Source organism: Salmo salar, chromosome 14, assembly GCF_965601325.2.
Source record: "Salmo salar chromosome 14, fSalSal1, whole genome shotgun sequence".
Taxonomy (NCBI): Eukaryota; Metazoa; Chordata; class Actinopteri; order Salmoniformes; family Salmonidae; genus Salmo; species Salmo salar.
Genome location: NC_138304.1, coordinates 61,944,487 through 61,966,441, shown reverse-complemented (window position 1 = coordinate 61,966,441; position 21,955 = coordinate 61,944,487). Strand labels below are relative to the sequence as shown.

The 21,955-nt window shown below is 42.2% G+C and overlaps 1 protein-coding gene across 2 annotated transcripts in view; it reads left to right on the top strand.

The window, feature by feature from the left end:
* The window catches only part of colec12 (collectin sub-family member 12), a 130,439-nt gene that overhangs the window by 8,848 nt on the left and 99,636 nt on the right, over positions 1–21,955 (top strand). For both annotated transcript variants that reach the window (XM_045694577.2, XM_045694579.2), the window contains exon 2: positions 8,722–8,775. In XM_045694577.2, the coding sequence (XP_045550533.2) occupies positions 8,722–8,775 (54 nt within the window). The remainder of the gene's footprint in view (positions 1–8,721; positions 8,776–21,955) is intronic.

The window sequence follows — 21,955 nt, the reverse complement described above, 5'->3', positions numbered from 1 at the left end:
TTTTTTTAGTGGAGGGTTAAGGTTAGTGGTGAGGGTCTTACCAGTCTAGTTTTTTTGTGGAGGGTTAAGGTTAGTTGTGAGGGTCTTACCAGTCTAGTTTGTATTGTGGAGGGTTACGGTTAGTGGTGAGGGTCTTACCAGTCTAGTTTTTATTGTGGAGGGTTAAGGTTAGTGGTGAGGGTCTTACCAGTCTAGTTTCTATAGTGGAGGGTTAAGATTAGTGGTGAGGGTTTAACCAGTCTAGTTTCTATAGTGGAGGGTTAAGGTTAGTGGTGAGGGTTTTACCAGTCTAGTTTGTATTGTGGAGGGTTAAGGTTAGTGGTGAGGGTCTTACCAGTCTAGTTTGTATAGTGGAGGGTTAAGGTTAGTGGTGAGGGTTTTACCAGTCTAGTTTGTATAGTGGAGGGTTAAGGTTAGTGGTGAGGGTTTTACCAGTCTAGTTTGTATAGTGGAGGGTTAAGGTTAGTGGTGAGGGTCTTACCAGTCTAGTTATTTTAGTGGAGGGTTAAGGTTAGTGGTGAGGGTCTTACCAGTCTAGTTTTTTAGTGGAGGGTTAAGGTTAGTTGTGAGGGTCTTACCAGTCTAGTATGTATTGTGGAGGGTTACGGTTAGTGGTGAGGGTCTTACCAGTCTAGTTTGTATAGTGGAGGGTTAAGGTTAGTGGTGAGGGTCTTACCAGTCAATTTTTTTTTAGTGGAGGGTTAAGGTTAGTGGTGAGGGTCTTACCAGTCTAGTTTTTTTGTGGAGGGTTAAGGTTAGTTGTGAGGGTCTTACCAGTCTAGTTTGTATTGTGGAGGGTTACGGTTAGTGGTGAGGGTCTTGCCAGTCTAGTTTGTATAGTGGAGGGTTAAGGTTAGTGGTGAGGGTCTTACCAGTCTAGTTTTTTTAGTGGAGGGTTAAGGTTAGTGGTGAGGGTTTTACCAGTCTAGTTTGTATAGTGGAGGGTTAAGGTTAGTGGTGAGGGTTTTACCAGTCTAGTTTGTATAGTGGAGGGTTAAGGTTAGTGGTGAGGGTCTTACCAGTCTAGTTATTTTAGTGGAGGGTTAAGGTTAGTGGTGAGGGTCTTACCAGTCTATTTTTTTTAGTGGAGGGTTAAGGTTAGTGGTGAGGGTCTTACCAGTCTAGCTTTTTTTGTGGAGGGTTAAGGTTAGTTGTGAGGGTCTTACCAGTCTAGTTTGTATTGTGGAGGGTTACGGTTAGTGGTGAGGGTCTTACCAGTCTAGTTTTTATTGTGGAGGGTTAAGGTTAGTGGTGAGGGTCTTACCAGTCTAGTTTCTATAGTGGAGGGTTAAGATTAGTGGTGAGGGTTTAACCAGTCTAGTTTCTATAGTGGAGGGTTAAGGTTAGTGGTGAGGGTTTTTCCAGTCTAGTTTGTATTGTGGAGGGTTAAGGTTAGTGGTGAGGGTCTTACCAGTCTAGTTTGTATAGTGGAGGGTTAAGGTTAGTGGTGAGGGTTTTACCAGTCTAGTTTCTATAGCGGAGGGTTAAGGTTAGTGGTGAGGGTTTTACCAGTCTAGTTTGTATAGTGGAGGGTTAAGGTTAGTGGTGAGGGTCTTACCAGTCTAGTTTTTTTGTGGAGGGTTAAGGTTAGTTGTGAGGGTCTTACCAGTCTAGTTTGTATTGTGGAGGGTTACGGTTAGTGGTGAGGGTCTTACCAGTCTAGTTTTTATTGTGGAGGGTTAAGGTTAGTGGTGAGGGTCTTACCAGTCTAGTTTCTATAGTGGAGGGTTAAGATTAGTGGTGAGGGTTTAACCAGTCTAGTTTGTATTGTGGAGGGTTAAGGTTAGTGGTGAGGGTTTTACCAGTCTAGTTTGTATTGTGGAGGGTTAAGGTTAGTGGTGAGGGTCTTACCAGTCTAGTTTGTATAGTGGAGGGTTAAGGTTAGTGGTGAGGGTTTTACCAGTCTAGTTTCTATAGTGGAGGGTTAAGGTTAGTGGTGAGGGTTTTACCAGTCTAGTTTGTATAGTGGAGGGTTAAGGTTAGTGGTGAGGGTCTTACTAGTCTAGTTATTTTAGTGGAGGGTTAAGGTTAGTGGTGAGGGTCTTACCAGTCTAGTTTTTTAGTGGAGGGTTAAGGTTAGTTGTGAGTGTCTTACCAGTCTAGTTTGTATTGTGGAGGGTTACGGTTAGTGGTGAGGGTCTTACCAGTCTAGTTTGTATAGTGGAGGGTTAAGGTTAGTGGTGAGGGTCTTACCAGTCAATTTTTTTTTTGTGGAGGGTTAAGGTTAGTGGTGAGGGTCTTACCAGTCTAGTTTCTATAGTGGAGGGTTAAGGTTAGTGGTGAGGGTTTTACCAGTCTAGTTTGTATTGTGGAGGGTTAAGGTTAGTGGTGAGGGTCTTACCAGTCTAGTTTGTATAGTGGAGGGTTAAGGTTAGTGGTGAGGGTTTTACCAGTCTAGTTTCTATAGTGGAGGGTTAAGGTTAGTGGTGAGGGTTTTACCAGTCTAGTTTGTATAGTGGAGGGTTAAGGTTAGTGGTGAGGGTCTTACCAGTCTAGTTATTTTAGTGGAGGGTTAAGGTTAGTGGTGAGGGTCTTACCAGTCTATTTTTTTTAGTGGAGGGTTAAGGTTAGTGGTGAGGGTCTTACCAGTCTAGCTTTTTTTGTGGAGGGTTAAGGTTAGTTGTGAGGGTCTTACCAGTCTAGTTTGTATTGTGGAGGGTTAAGGTTAGTGGTGAGGGTCTTACCAGTCTAGTTTCTAAAGTGGAGGGTTAAGGTTAGTGGTGAGGGTTTTACCAGTCTAGTTTGTATTGTGGAGGGTTAAGGTTAGTGGTGAGGGTCTTACCAGTCTAGTTTGTATAGTGGAGGGTTAAGGTTAGTGGTGAGGGTTTTACCAGTCTAGTTTCTATAGTGGAGGGTTAAGGTTAGTGGTGAGGGTTTTACCAGTCTAGTTTGTATAGTGGAGGGTTAAGGTTAGTGGTGAGGGTCTTACCAGTCTAGTTATTTTAGTGGAGGGTTAAGGTTAGTGGTGAGGGTCTTTCCAGTCTAGTTTTTTAGTGGAGGGTTTAGGTTAGTTGTGAGGGTCTTACCAGTCTAGTTTGTATTGTGGAGGGTTACGGTTAGTGGTGAGGGTCTTACCAGTCTAGTTTGTATAGTGGAGGGTTAAGGTTAGTGGTGAGGGTCTTACCAGTCTATTTTTTTTAGTGGAGGGTTAAGGTTAGTGGTGAGGGTCTTACCAGTCTAGTTTTTTTGTGGAGGGTTAAGGTTAGTTGTGAGGGTCTTACCAGTCTAGTTTGTATTGTGGAGGGTTACGGTTAGTGGTGAGGGTCTTACCAGTCTAGTTTGTATAGTGGAGGGTTAAGGTTAGTGGTGAGGGTCTTACCAGTCTAGTTTTTTTAGTGGAGGGTTAAGGTTAGTGGTGAGGGTCTTACCAGTCTAGTTTGTATAGTGGAGGGTTAAGGTTAGTGGTGAGGGTCTTACCAGTCTAGTTTCTATAGTGGAGGGTTAAGATTAGTGGTGAGGGTTTAACCAGTCTAGTTTCTATAGTGGAGGGTTAAGGTTAGTGGTGAGTGTTTTACCAGTCTAGTTTGTATTGTGGAGGGTTAAGGTTAGTAGTGAGGGTTTAACCAGTCTAGTTTCTATAGTGGAGGGTTACGGTTAGTGGTGAGGGTTTTACCAGTCTAGTTTGTATTGTGGAGGGTTAAGGTTATTGGTGAGGGTTTTACCAGTCTAGTTTCTATAGTGGAGGGTTACGGTTAGTGGTGAGGGTCTTACCAGTCTAGTTTGTATAGTGGAGGGTTAAGGTTAGTGGTGAGGGTCTTACCAGTCTAGTTTTTTAGTGGAGGGTTAAGGTTAGTGGTGAGGGTCTTACCAGTCTAGTTTGTATAGTGGAGGGTTAAGGTTAGTGGTGAGGGTCTTACCAGTCTAGTTTCTATAGTGGAGGGTTAAGATTAGTGGTGAGGGTTTAACCAGTCTAGTTTCTATAGTGGAGGGTTAAGGTTAGTGGTGAGGGTTTTACCAGTCTAGTTTGTATTGTGGAGGGTTAAGGTTAGTAGTGAGGGTTTAACCAGTCTAGTTTCTATAGTGGAGGGTTACGGTTAGTGGTGAGGGTTTTACCAGTCTAGTTTGTATTGTGGAGGGTTAAGGTTAGTGGTGATGGTTTGACCAGTCTAGTTTCTATAGTGGAGGGTTAAGGTTAGTGGTGAGGGTCTTACCAGTCTAGTTTGTATTGTGGAGGGTTAAGGTTAGTGGTGAGGGTCTTACCAGTCTAGTTTTTTTAGTGGAGGGTTAAGGTTAGTGGTGAGGGTCTTACCAGTCTAGTTTGTATAGTGGAGGGTTAAGGTTAGTGGTGAGGGTCTTACCAGTCTAGTTTCTATAGTGGAGGGTTAAGATTAGTGGTGAGTGTTTAACCAGTCTAGTTTCTATAGTGGAGGGTTAAGGTTAGTGGTGAGGGTTTTACCAGTCTAGTTTGTATAGTGGAGGGTTAAGGTTAGTGGTGAGGGTCTTACCAGTCTATTTTTTTTAGTGGAGGGTTAAGGTTAGTGGTGAGGGTCTTACCAGTCTAGTTTTTTTGTGGAGGGTTAAGGTTAGTTGTGAGGGTCTTACCAGTCTAGTTTGTATTGTGGAGGGTTACGGTTAGTGGTGAGGGTCTTACCAGTCTAGTTTTTTTAGTGGAGGGTTAAGGTTAGTGGTGAGGGTCTTACCAGTCTAGTTTGTATAGTGGAGGGTTAAGGTTAGTGGTGAGGGTCTTACCAGTCTAGTTTCTATAGTGGAGGGTTAAGATTAGTGGTGAGGGTTTAACCAGTCTAGTTTCTATAGTGGAGGGTTAAGGTTAGTGGTGAGTGTTTTACCAGTCTAGTTTGTATTGTGGAGGGTTAAGGTTAGTAGTGAGGGTTTAACCAGTCTAGTTTCTATAGTGGAGGGTTACGGTTAGTGGTGAGGGTTTTACCAGTCTAGTTTGTATTGTGGAGGGTTAAGGTTAGTGGTGAGGGTTTTACCAGTCTAGTTTCTATAGTGGAGGGTTACGGTTAGTGGTGAGGGTCTTACCAGTCTAGTTTGTATAGTGGAGTGTTAAGGTTAGTGGTGAGGGTCTTACCAGTCTAGTTTTTTAGTGGAGGGTTAAGGTTAGTGGTGAGGGTCTTACCAGTCTAGTTTGTATAGTGGAGGGTTAAGGTTAGTGGTGAGGGTCTTACCAGTCTAGTTTCTATAGTGGAGGGTTAAGATTAGTGGTGAGGGTTTAACCAGTCTAGTTTCTATAGTGGAGGGTTAAGGTTAGTGGTGAGGGTTTTACCAGTCTAGTTTGTATTGTGGAGGGTTAAGGTTAGTGGTGAGGGTCTTACCAGTCTAGTTTTTTTAGTGGAGGGTTAAGGTTAGTGGTGAGGGTCTTACCAGTCTAGTTTGTATAGTGGAGGGTTAAGGTTAGTGGTGAGGGTCTTACCAGTCTAGTTTCTATAGTGGAGGGTTAAGATTAGTGGTGAGTGTTTAACCAGTCTAGTTTCTATAGTGGAGGGTTAAGGTTAGTGGTGAGGGTTTTACCAGTCTAGTTTGTATAGTGGAGGGTTAAGGTTAGTGGTGAGGGTCTTACCAGTCTATTTTTTTTAGTGGAGGGTTAAGGTTAGTGGTGAGGGTCTTACCAGTCTAGTTTTTTTGTGGAGGGTTAAGGTTAGTTGTGAGGGTCTTACCAGTCTAGTTTGTATTGTGGAGGGTTACGGTTAGTGGTGAGGGTCTTACCAGTCTAGTTTGTATAGTGGAGGGTTAAGGTTAGTGGTGAGGGTCTTACCAGTCTAGTTTTTTTAGTGGAGGGTTAAGGTTAGTGGTGAGGGTCTTACCAGTCTAGTTTGTATAGTGGAGGGTTAAGGTTAGTGGTGAGGGTCTTACCAGTCTAGTTTCTATAGTGGAGGGTTAAGATTAGTGGTGAGGGTTTAACCAGTCTAGTTTCTATAGTGGAGGGTTAAGGTTAGTGGTGAGTGTTTTACCAGTCTAGTTTGTATTGTGGAGGGTTAAGGTTAGTAGTGAGGGTTTAACCAGTCTAGTTTCTATAGTGGAGGGTTACGGTTAGTGGTGAGTGTTTTACCAGTCTAGTTTGTATTGTGGAGGGTTAAGGTTAGTAGTGAGGGTTTAACCAGTCTAGTTTCTATAGTGGAGGGTTACGGTTAGTGGTGAGGGTTTTACCAGTCTAGTTTGTATTGTGGAGGGTTAAGGTTAGTGGTGAGGGTTTTACCAGTCTAGTTTCTATAGTGGAGGGTTACGGTTAGTGGTGAGGGTCTTACCAGTCTAGTTTGTATAGTGGAGTGTTAAGGTTAGTGGTGAGGGTCTTACCAGTCTAGTTTTTTAGTGGAGGGTTAAGGTTAGTGGTGAGGGTCTTACCAGTCTAGTTTGTATAGTGGAGGGTTAAGGTTAGTGGTGAGGGTTTAACCAGTCTAGTTTCTATAGTGGAGGGTTAAGGTTAGTGGTGAGGGTTTTACCAGTCTAGTTTGTATTGTGGAGGGTTAAGGTTAGTAGTGAGGGTTTAACCAGTCTAGTTTCTATAGTGGAGGGTTAAGGTTAGTGGTGAGGGTTTTACCAGTCTAGTTTGTATTGTGGAGGGTTAAGGTTAGTGGTGAGGGTTTTACCAGTCTAGTTTCTATAGTGGAGGGTTACGGTTAGTGGTGAGGGTCTTACCAGTCTAGTTTGTATAGTGGAGGGTTAAGGTTAGTGGTGAGGGTCTTACCAGTCTAGTTTTTTAGTGGAGGGTTAAGGTTAGTGGTGAGGGTCTTACCAGTCTAGTTTGTATAGTGGAGGGTGAAGGTTAGTGGTGAGGGTCTTACCAGTCTAGTTTCTATAGTGGAGGGTTAAGATTAGTTGTGAGGGTTTAACCAGTCTAGTTTCTATAGTGGAGGGTTAAGGTTAGTGGTGAGGGTTTTACCAGTCTAGTTTGTATTGTGGAGGGTTAAGGTTAGTAGTGAGGGTTTAACCAGTCTAGTTTCTATAGTGGAGGGTTACGGTTAGTGGTGAGGGTTTTACCAGTGTAGTTTGTATTGTGGAGGGTTAAGGTTAGTGGTGATGGTTTGACCAGTCTAGTTTCTATAGTGGAGGGTTAAGGTTAGTGGTGAGGGTCTTACCAGTCTAGTTTGTATTGTGGAGGGTTAAGGTTAGTGGTGAGGGTCTTACCAGTCTAGTTTTTTTAGTGGAGGGTTAAGGTTAGTGGTGAGGGTCTTACCAGTCTAGTTTGTATAGTGGAGGGTTAAGGTTAGTGGTGAGGGTTTTACCTTTCTAGTTTTTTTTGTGGTTGGTAAGGTTTAGTGGGTAGGATTTTAACCGTCTAGTATTTATAATGGTGATTTAGGTTTTAGGGTTTACCAGTCTCGTTTTGATAGTGGAGGGTTAAGGTTAGTGGTGAGGGTTTAACCAGTCTAGTTTGTATTGTGGAGGGTTAAGGTTAGTGGTGAGGGTTTTACCAGTCTAGTTTCTATAGTGGAGGGTTAAGGTTAGTGGTGAGGGTTTTACCAGTCTAGTTTGTATTGTGGAGGGTTAAGGTTAGTAGTGAGGGTTTAACCAGTCTAGTTTCTATAGTGGAGGGTTACGGTTAGTGGTGAGGGTTTTACCAGTGTAGTTTGTATTGTGGAGGGTTAAGGTTAGTGGTGATGGTTTGACCAGTCTAGTTTCTATAGTGGAGGGTTAAGGTTAGTGGTGAGGGTCTTACCAGTCTAGTTTGTATTGTGGAGGGTTAAGGTTAGTGGTGAGGGTCTTACCAGTCTAGTTTTTTTAGTGGAGGGTTAAGGTTAGTGGTGAGGGTCTTACCAGTCTAGTTTCTATAGTGGAGGGTTAAGGTTAGTGGTGAGGGTCTTACCAGTCTAGTTTCTATAGTGGAGGGTTAAGATTAGTGGTGAGGGTTTAACCAGTCTAGTTTCTATAGTGGAGGGTTAAGGTTAGTGGTGAGGGTTTTACCAGTCTAGTTTGTATAGTGGAGGGTTAAGGTTAGTAGTGAGGGTTTAACCAGTCTAGTTTCTATAGTGGAGGGTTACTGTTAGTGGTGAGGGTTTTACCAGTCTAGTTTGTATTGTGGAGGGTTAAGGTTAGTGGTGATGGTTTGACCAGTCTAGTTTCTATAGTGGAGGGTTAAGGTTTGTGGTGAGGGTCTTACCAGTCTAGTTTGTATTGTGGAGGGTTAAGGTTAGTGGTGAGGGTTTTACCTTTCTAGTTTTTTTTGTGGTTGGTAAGGTTTAGTGGGTAGGATTTTAACCGTCTAGTATTTATAATGGTGATTTAGGTTTTAGGGTTTACCAGTGTCGTTTTGATAGTGGAGGGTTAAGGTTAGTGGTGAGGGTTTAACCAGTCTAGTTTGTATTGTGGAGGGTTAAGGTTAGTGGTGAGGGTTTAACCAGTCTAGTTTTTATAGTGGAGGTTAAGGGTTAGTGTTTAGAGTTTTACCAGTATAACAGAATAACTTTCTCCTCCGTTATTGTAGTGCCAGTTATTTAAACAGGGCTAAGGTCTGTTTGTAGCGCCTGTTATTTAAACAGGTTTGAGGTCTGTTTGTAGCGCCTGTTATTTAAACAGGTCAGAGGTATGTTGTAGGGCCTGTTATTTAAACAGGTCTGAGGTCTGTTTGTTGCGCCTGTTATTTAAACAAGTCTAAGGTCTGTTTGTAGCGCCTGTTATTTAAACAGGTCTGAGGTCTGTTTGTAGCGCCTGTTATTTAAACAGGTCTGAGGTATGTTGTAGTACCTGTTATTTCAATGGGTCAGAATTTTTACCTCTGGTCTGTATGACTCTGGTTACTTAACTTGTGTTTTCTCCTCACAGACGAATTGCTTGCTGATGAGGAGGAGGTGCAGTCTTTTGGATACAAGAGGTTTGGTGAGTAGTCGGTTACTGTTAGATACATACTCACGGTTGCTACGTCAGCCTAACAAAAGGGAAGGGTAAGAGAGGAGGGAGAAGGGGGTGATTGGATGGTGGAGGAGGGTTCTGGGTCTGCTCAATGTTAAGGTCCACCCAAAAAGAGAAAAGTGGCCCCTCAAAATACTTCCTCACGTGGAGGAATTTTTGAGAAAAGTGTAAATGCTTTCACTTATGGATTATGCTCGTTAGGGGTATAATGGTTAACCTGTTGGGGCTAGTTGGCAGTATTTGCACGGCCGGATAAAAAACGTACCCGATTTAAACTGGTTACTACTCTTGCCAGAAACGAGAATATGCATATAATTAGTAGATTTGGATAGAAAACACTCTAAAGTTTGAATGGTGTCTATGAGTATAACAGAACTCATATGGCAGGCCAAAACCTGAGAAGATTCCATACAGGAAGTTCCCTGTCTGACAATTTGTTGTCCTTCTGTTGCATCTCTATCAAAAATACAGCATCTGTGCTGTGACATTTTCTAAGGCTTCCATTGGCTCTCTAAAGCCGCCAGAAAGTGGAATGGGGTGTCTGCTGTCTCTGGGCGAAGAACAGCAGGAAAGTTTGTGAGTGATCAGCCTGGGGACAGTGAGACTGCTTTGAAAATGGCTGTGTGATTATTTTTGCGTCCCACCTTGCCCAGGGAGGTTAACCTCTTACATCTAGATGTTCCGCTAGCGGAACACCTGCTCCAATATCCAATGATGGGTGTGGCGCGAAATACAAATTCCTCTAAAATCCGAAAACTTCCATTTTTCAAACATATTACTATTTTACAGCATTTTAAAGACAAGACTCTCGTTAATCTAACCACACTGTCCGATTTCAAAAAGGCTTTACAGCGAAAGCAAAACATTAGATTATGTCAGCAGAGTACCCAGCCAGAAATAATCAGACTACCCATTTTTCAAGCTAGCATATAATGTCACAAAAAACAAAACCACAGCTAAATGCAGCACTAACCTTTGATGATCTTCATCAGATGACAACCCTAGGACATTATGTTATACAATGCATGCATGTTTTGTTCAATCAAGTTCATATTTATATCAAAAACCAGCTTTTTTACATTAGCATGTGACGTTCAGAACTAGCATACCCCCCGCAAACCTCCGGTGAATTTACTAAATTACTCACGATAAACGTTCACAAAAAAACATAACAATTATTTTAAGAATTATAGATACAGAACTCCTCTATGCACTCGATATGTCCGATTTTAAAATAGCTTTTCGGTGAAAGCACATTTTGCAATACTCTGAGTACATAGCTCGGCCATCACGGTTAGCTATTTAGACACCCACCAAGTTTAGCACTCACCAATATCAGATTTACTATTAGAAAAGTTTGATTACCTTTCCTGTTCTTCGTCAGAATGCACTCCCAGGACTTCTACTTCAATAACAAATGTTGGTTTGGTCCAAAATAATCCATCGTTATATCCAAATAGCGGCGTTGTGTTCGTGCGTTCTAGACACTATCCGAATGGTAAATAAGGGTCGCGCGCATGGCGCATTTCGTGACAAAATAATTCTAAATATTTCATTACCGTACTTTGAAGCATGTCAACCGCTGTTTAAAATAAATTTTTATGCCATTTTTCTCGTAAAAAAGCGATAATATTCCGACCGGGAATCTGTGTTTCGGTAAATAGAGGAAAGAAAACAAAGCATTCTGTCGACGCGGGCACGCGCCTGAGTCTCACAGTACTGTAACCAGCCACTACCCAAACACGCTACTTTGTTTCAACCAGAGCCTGCAAAGCCACGATTCAGCTTTTTGCCGCCTTCTGAGAGACCATGTGAGCCGTAGGAAGTGTCACGTAACAGCAGAGATCCTTTGTAATGGATAGAGATGGCAAAGAAGGCCAAGAAATGGTCAGACAGGGCACTTCCTGTACAGAATCTTCTCAGGTTTTGGCCTGCCAAATGAGTTCTGTTATACTCACAGACACCATTCAAACAGTTTTAGAAACTTTGGAGTGTTTTCTATCCAAAGCTAATAATTATATGCATATTCTAGTTTCTGGGCAGGAGTAATAATCAGATTAAATCGGGTACGTTTTTTTTATCCGGCTGTGAAAATACTGCCCCCTATCCATAACAGGTTAATTATAAACATCGTTTGACATGTTTTGACAAACTTTACCAGTAGTTTTAAGATGTATTCGTCTGCATGTTTTGACTGCCTTTGAGCCAGTGGATTACTGAACAAAACGCGCCAACAAAACTGAGTTTTTGGGATATAAAGAGGGACTTTATCAAACAAAATTACCATTTATTGTGTAGCTGGGACTCTTGTGACTGCAACCAGATGAAGATCTTCAAAGGTAAGTGATTCATTTTATCGCTATTTCTCACTTTCGTGACTCCTCTACTTGGTTGGAAAATGTTTGTATGCTTTTGTAAGCGGGGCGCTGTCCTCAGATAATCGCATGGTATGCTTTCGCCATAAAGCCATTTTGAAATCTGACAAAGCGGCTGGATTAACAAGAAGTTATTCTTTAAGCCGATGTATAACACTTGTATTTTTATGAATGTTTATTATGACTATTTCTGTATTTTGAATTTGGCGCTCTACAATTTCACCGGATGTTGTTGAGGTGGGTCACTAGCAGAACGCATGCGCCAGAAAGGTTAAGGATCATATCACCTCCACCTTACCTGGCACCCTAGATCCACTTCAATTTGCATACTGCCCCAATAGATCCATAGATGATGCAATCGCCATTGTACTGCTCTATCCTATCTGGACTACAGGAATACCTTTGTAAGAATGCTGTTCATTGACTACAGCTCAGCCTTCCACACCATAGGACCCTACAAGCTCATCATCAAGCTCGGGGCCCTGGGTCTGAACCCCGCCCTGTGCAACTGGGTCCGGGAATTCCTGACGAGCCGCCCCCAGGTGGTGAAGGTAGGAAACAACACCTCCACTACACTGATCCTCAACACAGAGTCCCCACAAGGGTGCATGCTCAGCCCCCACATGTACTCCCTGTTCACCCATGACTGCGTGGCCACGCACGCCTCCAACTCAATCATCAAGTTTGCTGACGACACAACAGTAGTAGGCCTCATTACCAACAATGATGAGACGGCCTACAGGGAGGAAGTGAGGGCTCTCACGGAGTGGTGCCAGGAAAACAACCTCTCCCTCAACGTCAACAAAAGGAAGGAGCTGATTGTGGACTTCAGGAGACCCCTTCCACATCGACAGGGCCGTAGTGGAGAAGCTTCAAATTCCTCTGCATACACATCACTTACAATCTGTAATGATCCACCCACACAAACAGTGTGGTGAAGAAGGTGCAACAGCACCTCTTCAACCTAGAAATTCAGCTTGGCCCATAAGACCCTCACTGTCTTGTACGGCAACTGCACCACCCATAACCACAGGGCCCTCAAGAGGGTGGTGCAGTCTGCCCAACGCATCTTAGTGGGCACACTGCCTGCCCTCCAGGACATCTACAGCTTTCGATGTCACAGGAAGGCCAAAAAGACTGTCAAGGACATTAACCACCGGAGCCTGCTCACACCGCTATCATCCAGAAGGCGAGGTCAGTACAGGTGCATCAAAGCTGGGACCGAGAGACTGAAAAACAGCTTATATCTCAAGGCCAGACTGTTAAACAGCCATCACTAGCCGGCCTCCGTCCAGTACCCTGACCTGAACTTAGTCACACTCACTATCTGGCTACCACCCAGTTACTCAAGTCTGCACCTTAGAGGCTGCTGCCCCATGTACATAGACATGGAATCACTGGTCAATTTAATAATGGAACACTAGTCACTTTAATAATGTTTACATACTGCTTTACTCGTTTCATATGTATATACTGTTTTCTACTGTATTTTAGTCAATGCCACTCTGACATTGCTCGTCGTAATATTTATATATTTCTTAGTTCCATTCTTTACTTTTGGATTTGTGTGTATTGTTGTGAATTGATAGATATTACTGCATTGTTGGAGCTATGAAAACCTGCATTAACATCTGATAAATATGTGTATGCTACCAATAACATTATTCTATTTTTTTTTTTTAGAAACAAGGGTTTCTTTAGAAACAAGGTTGGCTCAACTTACCCCACTATCCCTTATGTATGCTATAGCTAGTTCTCCACACAAAAATCCTAGTGTTGAGTAGGTTACATGCTGTCTTTGTGTTGGCATGGAATTGTCCACCAGCTTTTCTTATTCCAGGTACTTGGCATAAGGAAAAAACGGCAGGAATTTTCTTTGACCGACTTCCTGAGTCCAAATGAAACACAGCTGTTGAACATACAGCAGTAGACATCCTCTCTCTCTCTATCTCTTTCCTTCTCTCTCTCTCTCTTTCCTTCTCTCTCTCTCTCTCTTTCCTTCTCTCTCTCTCTTTCTTTCCTTCTCTCTCTCTTTCCTTCTCTCTCTCTCTCTCTCTTTCCTTCTCTCTCTCTCTTTCCTTCTCTCTCTCTTTCCTTCTCTCTCTCCATTTCCTTCTCTCTCTCCATTTCCTTCTCTCTCTCTCTTTCCTTCTCTCTCTCTCTCTCTCTCTCTTTCCTCCTCTCTCTCTTTCCTCCTCTCTCTCTTTCCTTCTCTCTCTCTCTTTCCTTCTCTCTCTCTTTCCTCCTCGCTCTCTCTCTTTCCTCCTCGCTCTCTCTCTTTCCTCCTCTCTCTCTCTCTTTCCTCCTCTCTCTCTCTTTCCTCCTCTCTCTCTCTTTCCTTCTCTCTCTTTCCTTCCTTCTCTCTTTCCTTCCTTCTCTCTTTCCTTCCTTCTCTCTTTCCTTCCTTCTCTCTCTCTTTCCTTCTCTCTTTCTCTTTCCTCCTCTTTCTCTTTCCTCCTCTTTCTCTTTCCTCCTCTCTCTCTTTTTCCTCCTCTCTCTCTCTTTCTCTCTTTCACTTTCCTTCTCTTTCCTTCTCTTTCCTCCTCTCTCTCTTTCCTCCTCTCTCTCTCTCTTTCCTTCTCTCTCTCTCTTTCCTTCTCTCTCTCTCTCTTTCCTTCTCTCTCTCTTTCCTTCCTTCTCTTTCATTCTCTCTCTCTCTTTCCTTCTCTCTCTCTCTTTCCTTCCTTCTCTCTTTCCTTCCTTCTCTCTTTCCTTCCTTCTCTCTTTCCTTCCTTCTCTCTCTCCGTTTCCTTCTCTCTCTCTTTTTCCTTCTCTCTCTCTTTCCTTCTCTCTCTTTCCTTCTCTCTCTCTCTTTCCTCCTCTCTCTCTCTTTCCTCCTCTCTCTCTTTCTCTCTTTCTCTCTTTCACTTTCCTTCTCTTTCTCTCTGTCCTTCTCTCTCTTTCTCTCTCTGTCCTTCTCTCTCTCTCTCTTTCTCTCTCTGCCCTTCTCTCGTTCTCTCTCTCTCGCCAGCCGTATTTCCCCCCTCCACCCTCCTCTAACATATACAGCCAGACTAGACACTGAGCAGCAAATGGAAATAGCATATTTCTATAAATATTTCTGGTATTTCAAGATGATCAAGTCCTGAGGCATCAATATGGGATGTATAGCCACTACACACACTACTGATACAAGTGTTGTGTTCCAGTGGGCACAGCGCGAGCAGGCTTGCCCACTGTAGTAGGGGGCAGGGAGTCTACCTCTCTAGGGGGTGTGGGACGCTACCGTCCCACCTGGCCAACATCCAGTGAAATTGCAGAGCGCCAAATTCAAAAACAGAAATACTCATTATAAAAATTCATGAAACACACAAGTGTTATACATCGGTTTAAAGATTAACTTCTAGTTAATCCAACCACAGTGTCAGATTTCAAAAAGGCTTCACGGCGAAAGCATACCATGCGATTATCTGAGAACAGCGTCCAGCAGACAAATCATTACAAACAGTTACCAGCCAAGTAGAGGAGTTACACAAGTCAGAAATAGTGATAACATTAATCACTTACCTTTGATGATCTTCATATGGTTGCACTCACAAGACTCCCATTTACTCAATAAATGTTCAGTTTGTTCGATAAAGTCCCTCTTTATATAAAAAAACCTCCATTTTGTTTGCGTGTTTTGTTCAGTAATCCACAGGCTCAAAGGCAGTCACAACAGGCAGACGAAAAATCCGAAAAGCATCAGTAAAGTTCGTAGAAACATGTCAAACGATGTTTATAATCAATCCTCAGGTTGTTTTTAGTCATAATAATCAATAACATTTCAACCGGACAATAGCTTCGTCAATATAAAAGGAAAACAAGAAAGGCGTGCTCTCGGTCGTGCGCATGAAAACCTCTGGGACACTGCAGTGTCCACTCATTCAAAGTGATCTTACTCCCTCATTTTTCAGAATACAAGCCTGAAACAATTTCTAAAGACTGTTGACATCTAGTGGAAGCCATAGGAAGTGCAATTTGAGTCCTAAGTCAATGGAATCTGTATAGGCAGTCAATGGAAAACAACAAACAACAAATCCCACTTCCTGGATGGATTTTTCTCAGGTTTTCGCCTGCCATATCAGTTCTGTTATACTCACAGACATTACTTTAACAGTTTTAGAAACTTTGGAGTGTTTTCTATGCAAATCTACGAATTATGCATATCCTAGCTTCTGGGCCTGAGTAACAGGCAGTTTACTTTGGGCACGCTTTTCGTCCGGACATGAAAATTGTGCCCCCTACCCTAGTGAGGTTAATTAACGCTGGTAGTGTTACAGGTGTTTTAACACTAGTAGGATTAGTGATATACCCCTTTGACGCGGTCAGCCATGATGTTTTCACAGATGTGTGTTTCCAAGGCTGATGCCTTCTTCAGCCTCCCCCCTTCTGACGATTAGAACAGTTTAACCATATTAAAATGACAGTTCAGTTCACGGAACAGAGTGGACCTTAAAATGAGAGACAGACGTAAATGAATCACTAATCACATTAAATAATCATCTTCAGAAATAACTTTGTCAAAGAAACAAAATAAGTAGGGCTTAACAACGACAGTGGAATGATTCTGAGACTATTTGTGGTTAAGTTGGTTAAACTCTTCCTAGAAGTCAGGGCGCATGGAGGAACATGTAAAGCTGCTGAACTTTATTCATATTCAAAATCCAATTCATTGAATTCTCCATGTAGTCTATATTAAAGGGCATTTTATTTAAAATTACATGCTTTTAAAATGAAGGGTGGAGCAGAATTTCTACTTAAAATATCAAAAAGGAATGCAAAAGGCCCTCATTTTGTGGAATGACCCCTCTATCACCAGGCTATCACAGATATAGTGGGTCACCACTAACACTAACACTAACCCAGTTGTGTTGTTACAGAAACATGGCTGTGTTGCGCTGTGTTTCTTGTGTTGTAGGGATTGTGTGTTTTGTTGTGTTGTGTAGTGTTGGAACCAGTTTAGGGAACAGAATCGAAAACCGGAAAATAACACAATTATTCAAATCAAATGATATTGGTCACGTACACATACTTAGCAGATGTTACTGCAGGTGTAGTGAAATGCTTGTGTTCCTAGCTCCATCAGTGGAGCAGCATCTAACAATTCACAACAATAAACAAACATACAAGTATAAGAATGGAATTAAGAAATATATAAATATTACGATGAGCAATGTCGGAATGGCATTGACAGTAGAATAGAATACAGTATATACAGTACCAGTCAAAAGTTTGGACACACCTACTCATTCAAGGGTTTTTCTTTATTTTGACTATTTTCTACATTGTAGAATAATAGTGAAGACATCAGAACTATGAAATAACACATACGGAATCATGTAGTAAGCACAAAAGTGTTAAACAAATCAAAATACATTTGACATTTGAGATTCTTCAAAGTAGCCACCCTTTACCTTGATGACAGCTTTGTACACTCTTGGCATTCTTTCACCCAGCTTCATGAGGTAGTCACCTGGAATGCATTTCAAATAACAGGTGTGCCTTGTTAAAAGTTAATTTGTGGAATTTCTTTCCCCCTTAAATGAGTGTTGTGTTGTAACAAGGTAGTGGTGGTATACAGAAGACAGCCCTATTTGGTAAAAGACCAAGTCCATATTATGGCAAGAACAGCTCAAATAAGCAAAGAGAAAAGACAGTCCATCATTACTTTAAGACATGAAGGTCAGTCAATACGGAAAATGTCAAGAACTTTGAAAGTTTCTTCCAGTCCAGTTCCAAAAACCATCAAGTGCTATGCTGAAACTGTCTCATGAGGACCGCCACAGGAAAGGAAGACCCAGAGTTACCGCTGCTACAGATGATAAGTTCATTAGAGCTATAAGGATCGGTGTCCCGCTAGCGGGACAACCTCCGGTGAAACTGGAGGGCGCACAATTCAAATAAATAATCATAAATATTATGGATTTTAAACATTTAGGTAAATATAAGTGTCTTATATCGGCTGAAAGCTTAAATTCTTGTTAATCTAACTGCACTGTCTGATTTACAGTAGCTATTACAGTGAAAACATGCCATGTGATTGTTTGAGGATGGCACCCCACATCAAAATATTTTACCACCGGCACAGGTTTCATACATTCACATATAACGATAAAATATTCACTTACTTTTTGAAAATCTTCCAAAAGGGTCACAGCTATAAAAGGGTCACAGCTATAACATGTAGTGTCATTTTGTTAGATAGAATTCACTGTAAAAGTCAGTTTAGTTGGCGCCATCCATTTCAGTTATCCACCCGTTCAACTTGCATAGAAAGGAATCCAAAAATCTACCCCTAAACTTTGTTTCAACAAGTCAAAATATGTTTCAATTTACTCCTCAGATACCCTGAAATGTAATCGAACTATAATATTTATTTCGGAAAGAAGTATGTTCAATAGGAAACCGATTTTAGCAGGTGCGTAATGTCTTCATGGCGTGTGCAAACACAAATTTGCAAGACTGTGTCCTTCTACTAAAACTGTTATTTCTTATTCATTTTTGAAGTTACACGCCTGAAATCTTGAACATAGACTGCTGACACCCTGTGGAAGCCATAGGAATTGCATCCAGGGAGCTAATTTTCAATATGACCTTTCTCTTGCATTTCTAAGAGGTTGGTCTCTCAAAAAAGAAAAATTATGGTAGGTTTTTCTTTGGATTTTCTCCTACCATATCTATTGTGTTATATTCTCCTACATTCTTTTAACATTTCTACAAACTTCAAAGTGTTTTCTTTCCAATGGTACCAATTATTTACATATCCTGGCTCCAGGGCCTGAGCTACATGCAGTTTACTTTGGGCACATCATTCAGGCAGGAAGTGGAGAAAAAAGGGGCCTAGCACCTCAGATTGCAGCCCAAATTAATGCTTCACAGAGTTCAAGTAACAGACACATCTCAACATCAACTGTTCAGAGGAGACTGTGTGAATCAGGCCTTCATGGTAAAATTGCTGCAAGAAACCACAACTAAAGGACACTAATAAGAAAAAGAGACTTGCTTGGGCCAAGAAACACGAGCAATGGACCTTAGAGCGGTGTAAATCTGTCCTTTGGTCTGATGAGTCCAAACTTGATATTTATGGTTCCAACTGCAGTGTCTTTGTGAGACTCAGAGTCGGTGAACGGATGATCTCCACATGTGTGGTTCCCACTGTGAAGCAAGGATGAGGAGGTTTGATGGTGTGGTGCTGCTTTGCTGGTGATACTGTCAGTGATTTATGTAGAATTAAAGGCACACTTAACCAGCATGGCTACCACAGCATTCTGCAGCGATACACCATCCCACCTGGTTTGCGCTAAGTGGGACTATCATTTGTTTTTCAACAAGACTATGACCCAACACACCTCCAGGCTGTGTAAGGACTATTTGACCAAGAAGGAAAGAAATGGAGTGCTGCATCAGATGACCTGGTCTCCATAATCACCCGACCTCAAACCAATTGAGATGGTTTGGGATGAGTTGAACCGCAGAGTGAAGGAAAACCAGGCAACAAGTGCTCAGCATATGTGGGAACTCCTTCAAGAATATTGGAAAAGCATTCCAGGTGAAGCTGGTTGAGAGAATTGCAAGAGTGTGCAAAGCTGTCATCAAGGCAAAGGGTGGCTACTTTGAAGAATCTCAGATATAAAATATATTTTGATTTGTTTAACACTTTTCTGGTTACTACATCAAATCAAACTTTGTCATCGAATATAAGTGTAAACCTTACCGTGAATTACTTACAAGCCCTTAACCAAAAGTGCAGTTCAAGAAGAGTTCAAAAAATATTTACCAAATAAACTAAAGTAAAACAAAATAAAAAGTAACACAATAACATACCAATAGTGAGGCTACATACAGGGGGTAACTGTCCGAGTCAGTGTGCAGGGGTACAGGTGAGTTGAGGTAATTTGTACATGTAGGTAGGGGTGAAGTGACTATGCATAGATAATAAACAGCCAGCAGCAAAAGTGAACAAAACAAATGGGGGGGGGGGTCAATGTAAATTCACTTTTGATCAATTGTTCAGCAATCTTATGGCTTTGGGGTAGAAGCTGTTGGGCTAGGTGGGACGCTTGCGTCCCACCTACTCAACAACCATTGTAATCCTGTGGCGCGATATTCAAATACCTTAGAAATGCTATTACTTCAATTTCTCAAACATATGACTATTTTACACCATTTTAAAGACAAGACTCTCGTTAATCTAACCACACTGTCCGATTTCAAAAAGGCTTTACAACGAAAGCAAAACATTAGATTATGTCAGCAGAGTACCAAGCCAGAAATAATCAGACACCCATTTTTCAAGCTAGCATATAATGTCACATAAACCCAAACCACAGCTAAATGCAGCACTAACCTTTGATGATCTTCATCAGATGACACACCTAGGACATTATGTTATACAATACATGCATGTTTTGTTCAATCAAGTTCATATTTATATAAAAAACCAGCTTTTTACATTAGCATGTGACTAGCATGTGACTAGCATTCCCACCGAACACTTCCGGTGAATTTACTAAATTACTCACGATAAACGTTCACAAAAAACATAACAATTATTTTAAGAATTATAGATACAGAACTCCTCTATGCACTCGCTATGTCCGATTTTAAAATAGCTTTTCGGTGAAAGCACATTTTGCAATATTCTCAGTAGATAGCCCGGCATCACAGGGCTAGCTATTTAGACACCCAGCAAGTTTAGCACTCACCAAAGTCAGATTTACTATAAGAAACATTTTATTACCTTTGCTGTTCTTCGTCAGAATGCACTCCCAGGACTTCTACTTCAATAACAAATGTTGGTTTGGTCCCAAATAATCCATAGTTATATCCAAGTAGCGGCGTTTTGTTCGTGCGTTCAAGACACTATCCGAATGGTAAAGAAGGGTGACGAGTACGACGCATTTCGTGACAAAAACATTCTAAATATTCCATTACCGTACTTCGAAGCATGTCAACCGCTGTTTAAAATCAATTTTTATGCCATTTTTCTCGTAAAAAAGCGATAATATTACGACCGGGAGTGGTGGTTTTCGTTCAAAGAGAGAGGAAATAAAAACATCTCGTGCACGAGCGCCAATCTGATGGTACTCTGACAGGCCACTATCCAAACACGCTAATGTGTTTCAGCCAGGGTCTGCCTCAATATCATTCAGCTTTTTCCCGGGTTCTGAGAGCCTATGGGAGCCGTAGGAAGTGTCACGTTACAGCAAAGATCCTCAGTCTTCAATAAAAAGAGCCAAGATGAACAAGAATTTGTCAGACAGGCCACTTCCTGTAAGGAATCTTCTCAGGTTTTTGCCTGCCATATGAGTTCTGTTATACTCAGACACCATTCAAACAGTTTTAGAAACTTTAGGGTGTTTTCTATCCAAAGCCAATAATTATATGCATATTCTAGTTACTGGGCAGGAGTAGTAACCAGATTAAATCGGGTACGTTTTTTATCCGGCCGTGTAAATACTGCCCCCTATCCCCAACAGGTTTTAAGAAGCCTCTTGGTCTAGGTGCTCCGGTACCGCCTGCCGTGCAGTAGCAGAGATCTATGACTTGGGTGACTGGAGTCTCTGACAATTTTATGGGCTTTCCTCTGACACCGCCTATTATATAGGTCCCGGATTGCAGGAAGCCTGGCCCCAGTGATGTACTAGGCCGTACGCACTACCCTCTGTAGCTCCTTACAGTCAGATGCCGAGCAGTTACGATACCAGGCAGTGATGCAACCGGTCAGGATGCTCTCGATGGTGCAGCTGTATAACTTTTTGAGGATCTGGGGACCCATGCCAAATATTTTCAGTCTCCTGAGGGGGAAAAGGTTTTGTTTTGCCCTCTTCATGACTGTCTTGGTGTATTTGCACCATGATAGTTTGTTAATGATGTGGACAACAAGGAACTTGAAACTCTCGACCCGCTCCACTACAGCCCCGTCGGTCCACCTTTTCCTGTAGGCAACGATTAGCTCCTTTGTGTTGCTCACATTGAGGGAGAGGTTGTTGTCGTGGCACCATACAGCCAGTTCTCTGACCTCCTCCATATAGGCTGTCTCATCGTTGCAGTTGATCACTGTTGTATCATCAGCAAACTTAATGATGGTGTAGGAGTTGTGTTTGGCCACGCAGTCGTGGGTAAACAGGGAGTACAGGAGGGGACTAAGTACACACCCTTGAGGGGCCCCAGTGTTGATGATCAGCGTGGCAGATGTGTTGTTGCCTACCCTTACCACCTGGGGGCGGGTTTCTGGGATAATGGTGTTGATATGAGCCATGACCAGCCTTTCAAAGCACTTCATGACTAACGACGTGAGTGCTACGTGGCAGTAATCATTTAGGCAGGTTACCTTCACTTCCTTGGGCACAGGGACTATGGTGGTCTACTTGAAACATGTAGGTATTACAGAATCGGTCAAGGAGAGGTTGAAAATGTCAGTGAAGACACTTGCAAGTTGGTCAGCGCATGCTTTGATAACGCCGAGAGCGTTATCACACATTCATCCAGAACAGCTGATGCTTTCGTGCATGTTTCAGTGTTGCTTGCCTCGAAGTGAGCATAAAAGGCATTTAGCTCATCTGGTAGGCTCGTGTCACTGGATAGCTCATGTCTGGGTTTCCCTTTGTAGTCCATAAATAGTTTTCAAGCCCTGCCACATGCGACGAGCGTCAGAGCCAGTGTAGTAGTATTCAATCTTAATCCTGTAACGACGTTTTGTTTGTTTGATCGTCTTTGGGCATAGCAGGATTTCTATACGTGTCCGGATTAGTGTCCCGCTCCTTGAAAGCGGCAGCTCTAGCTCGATG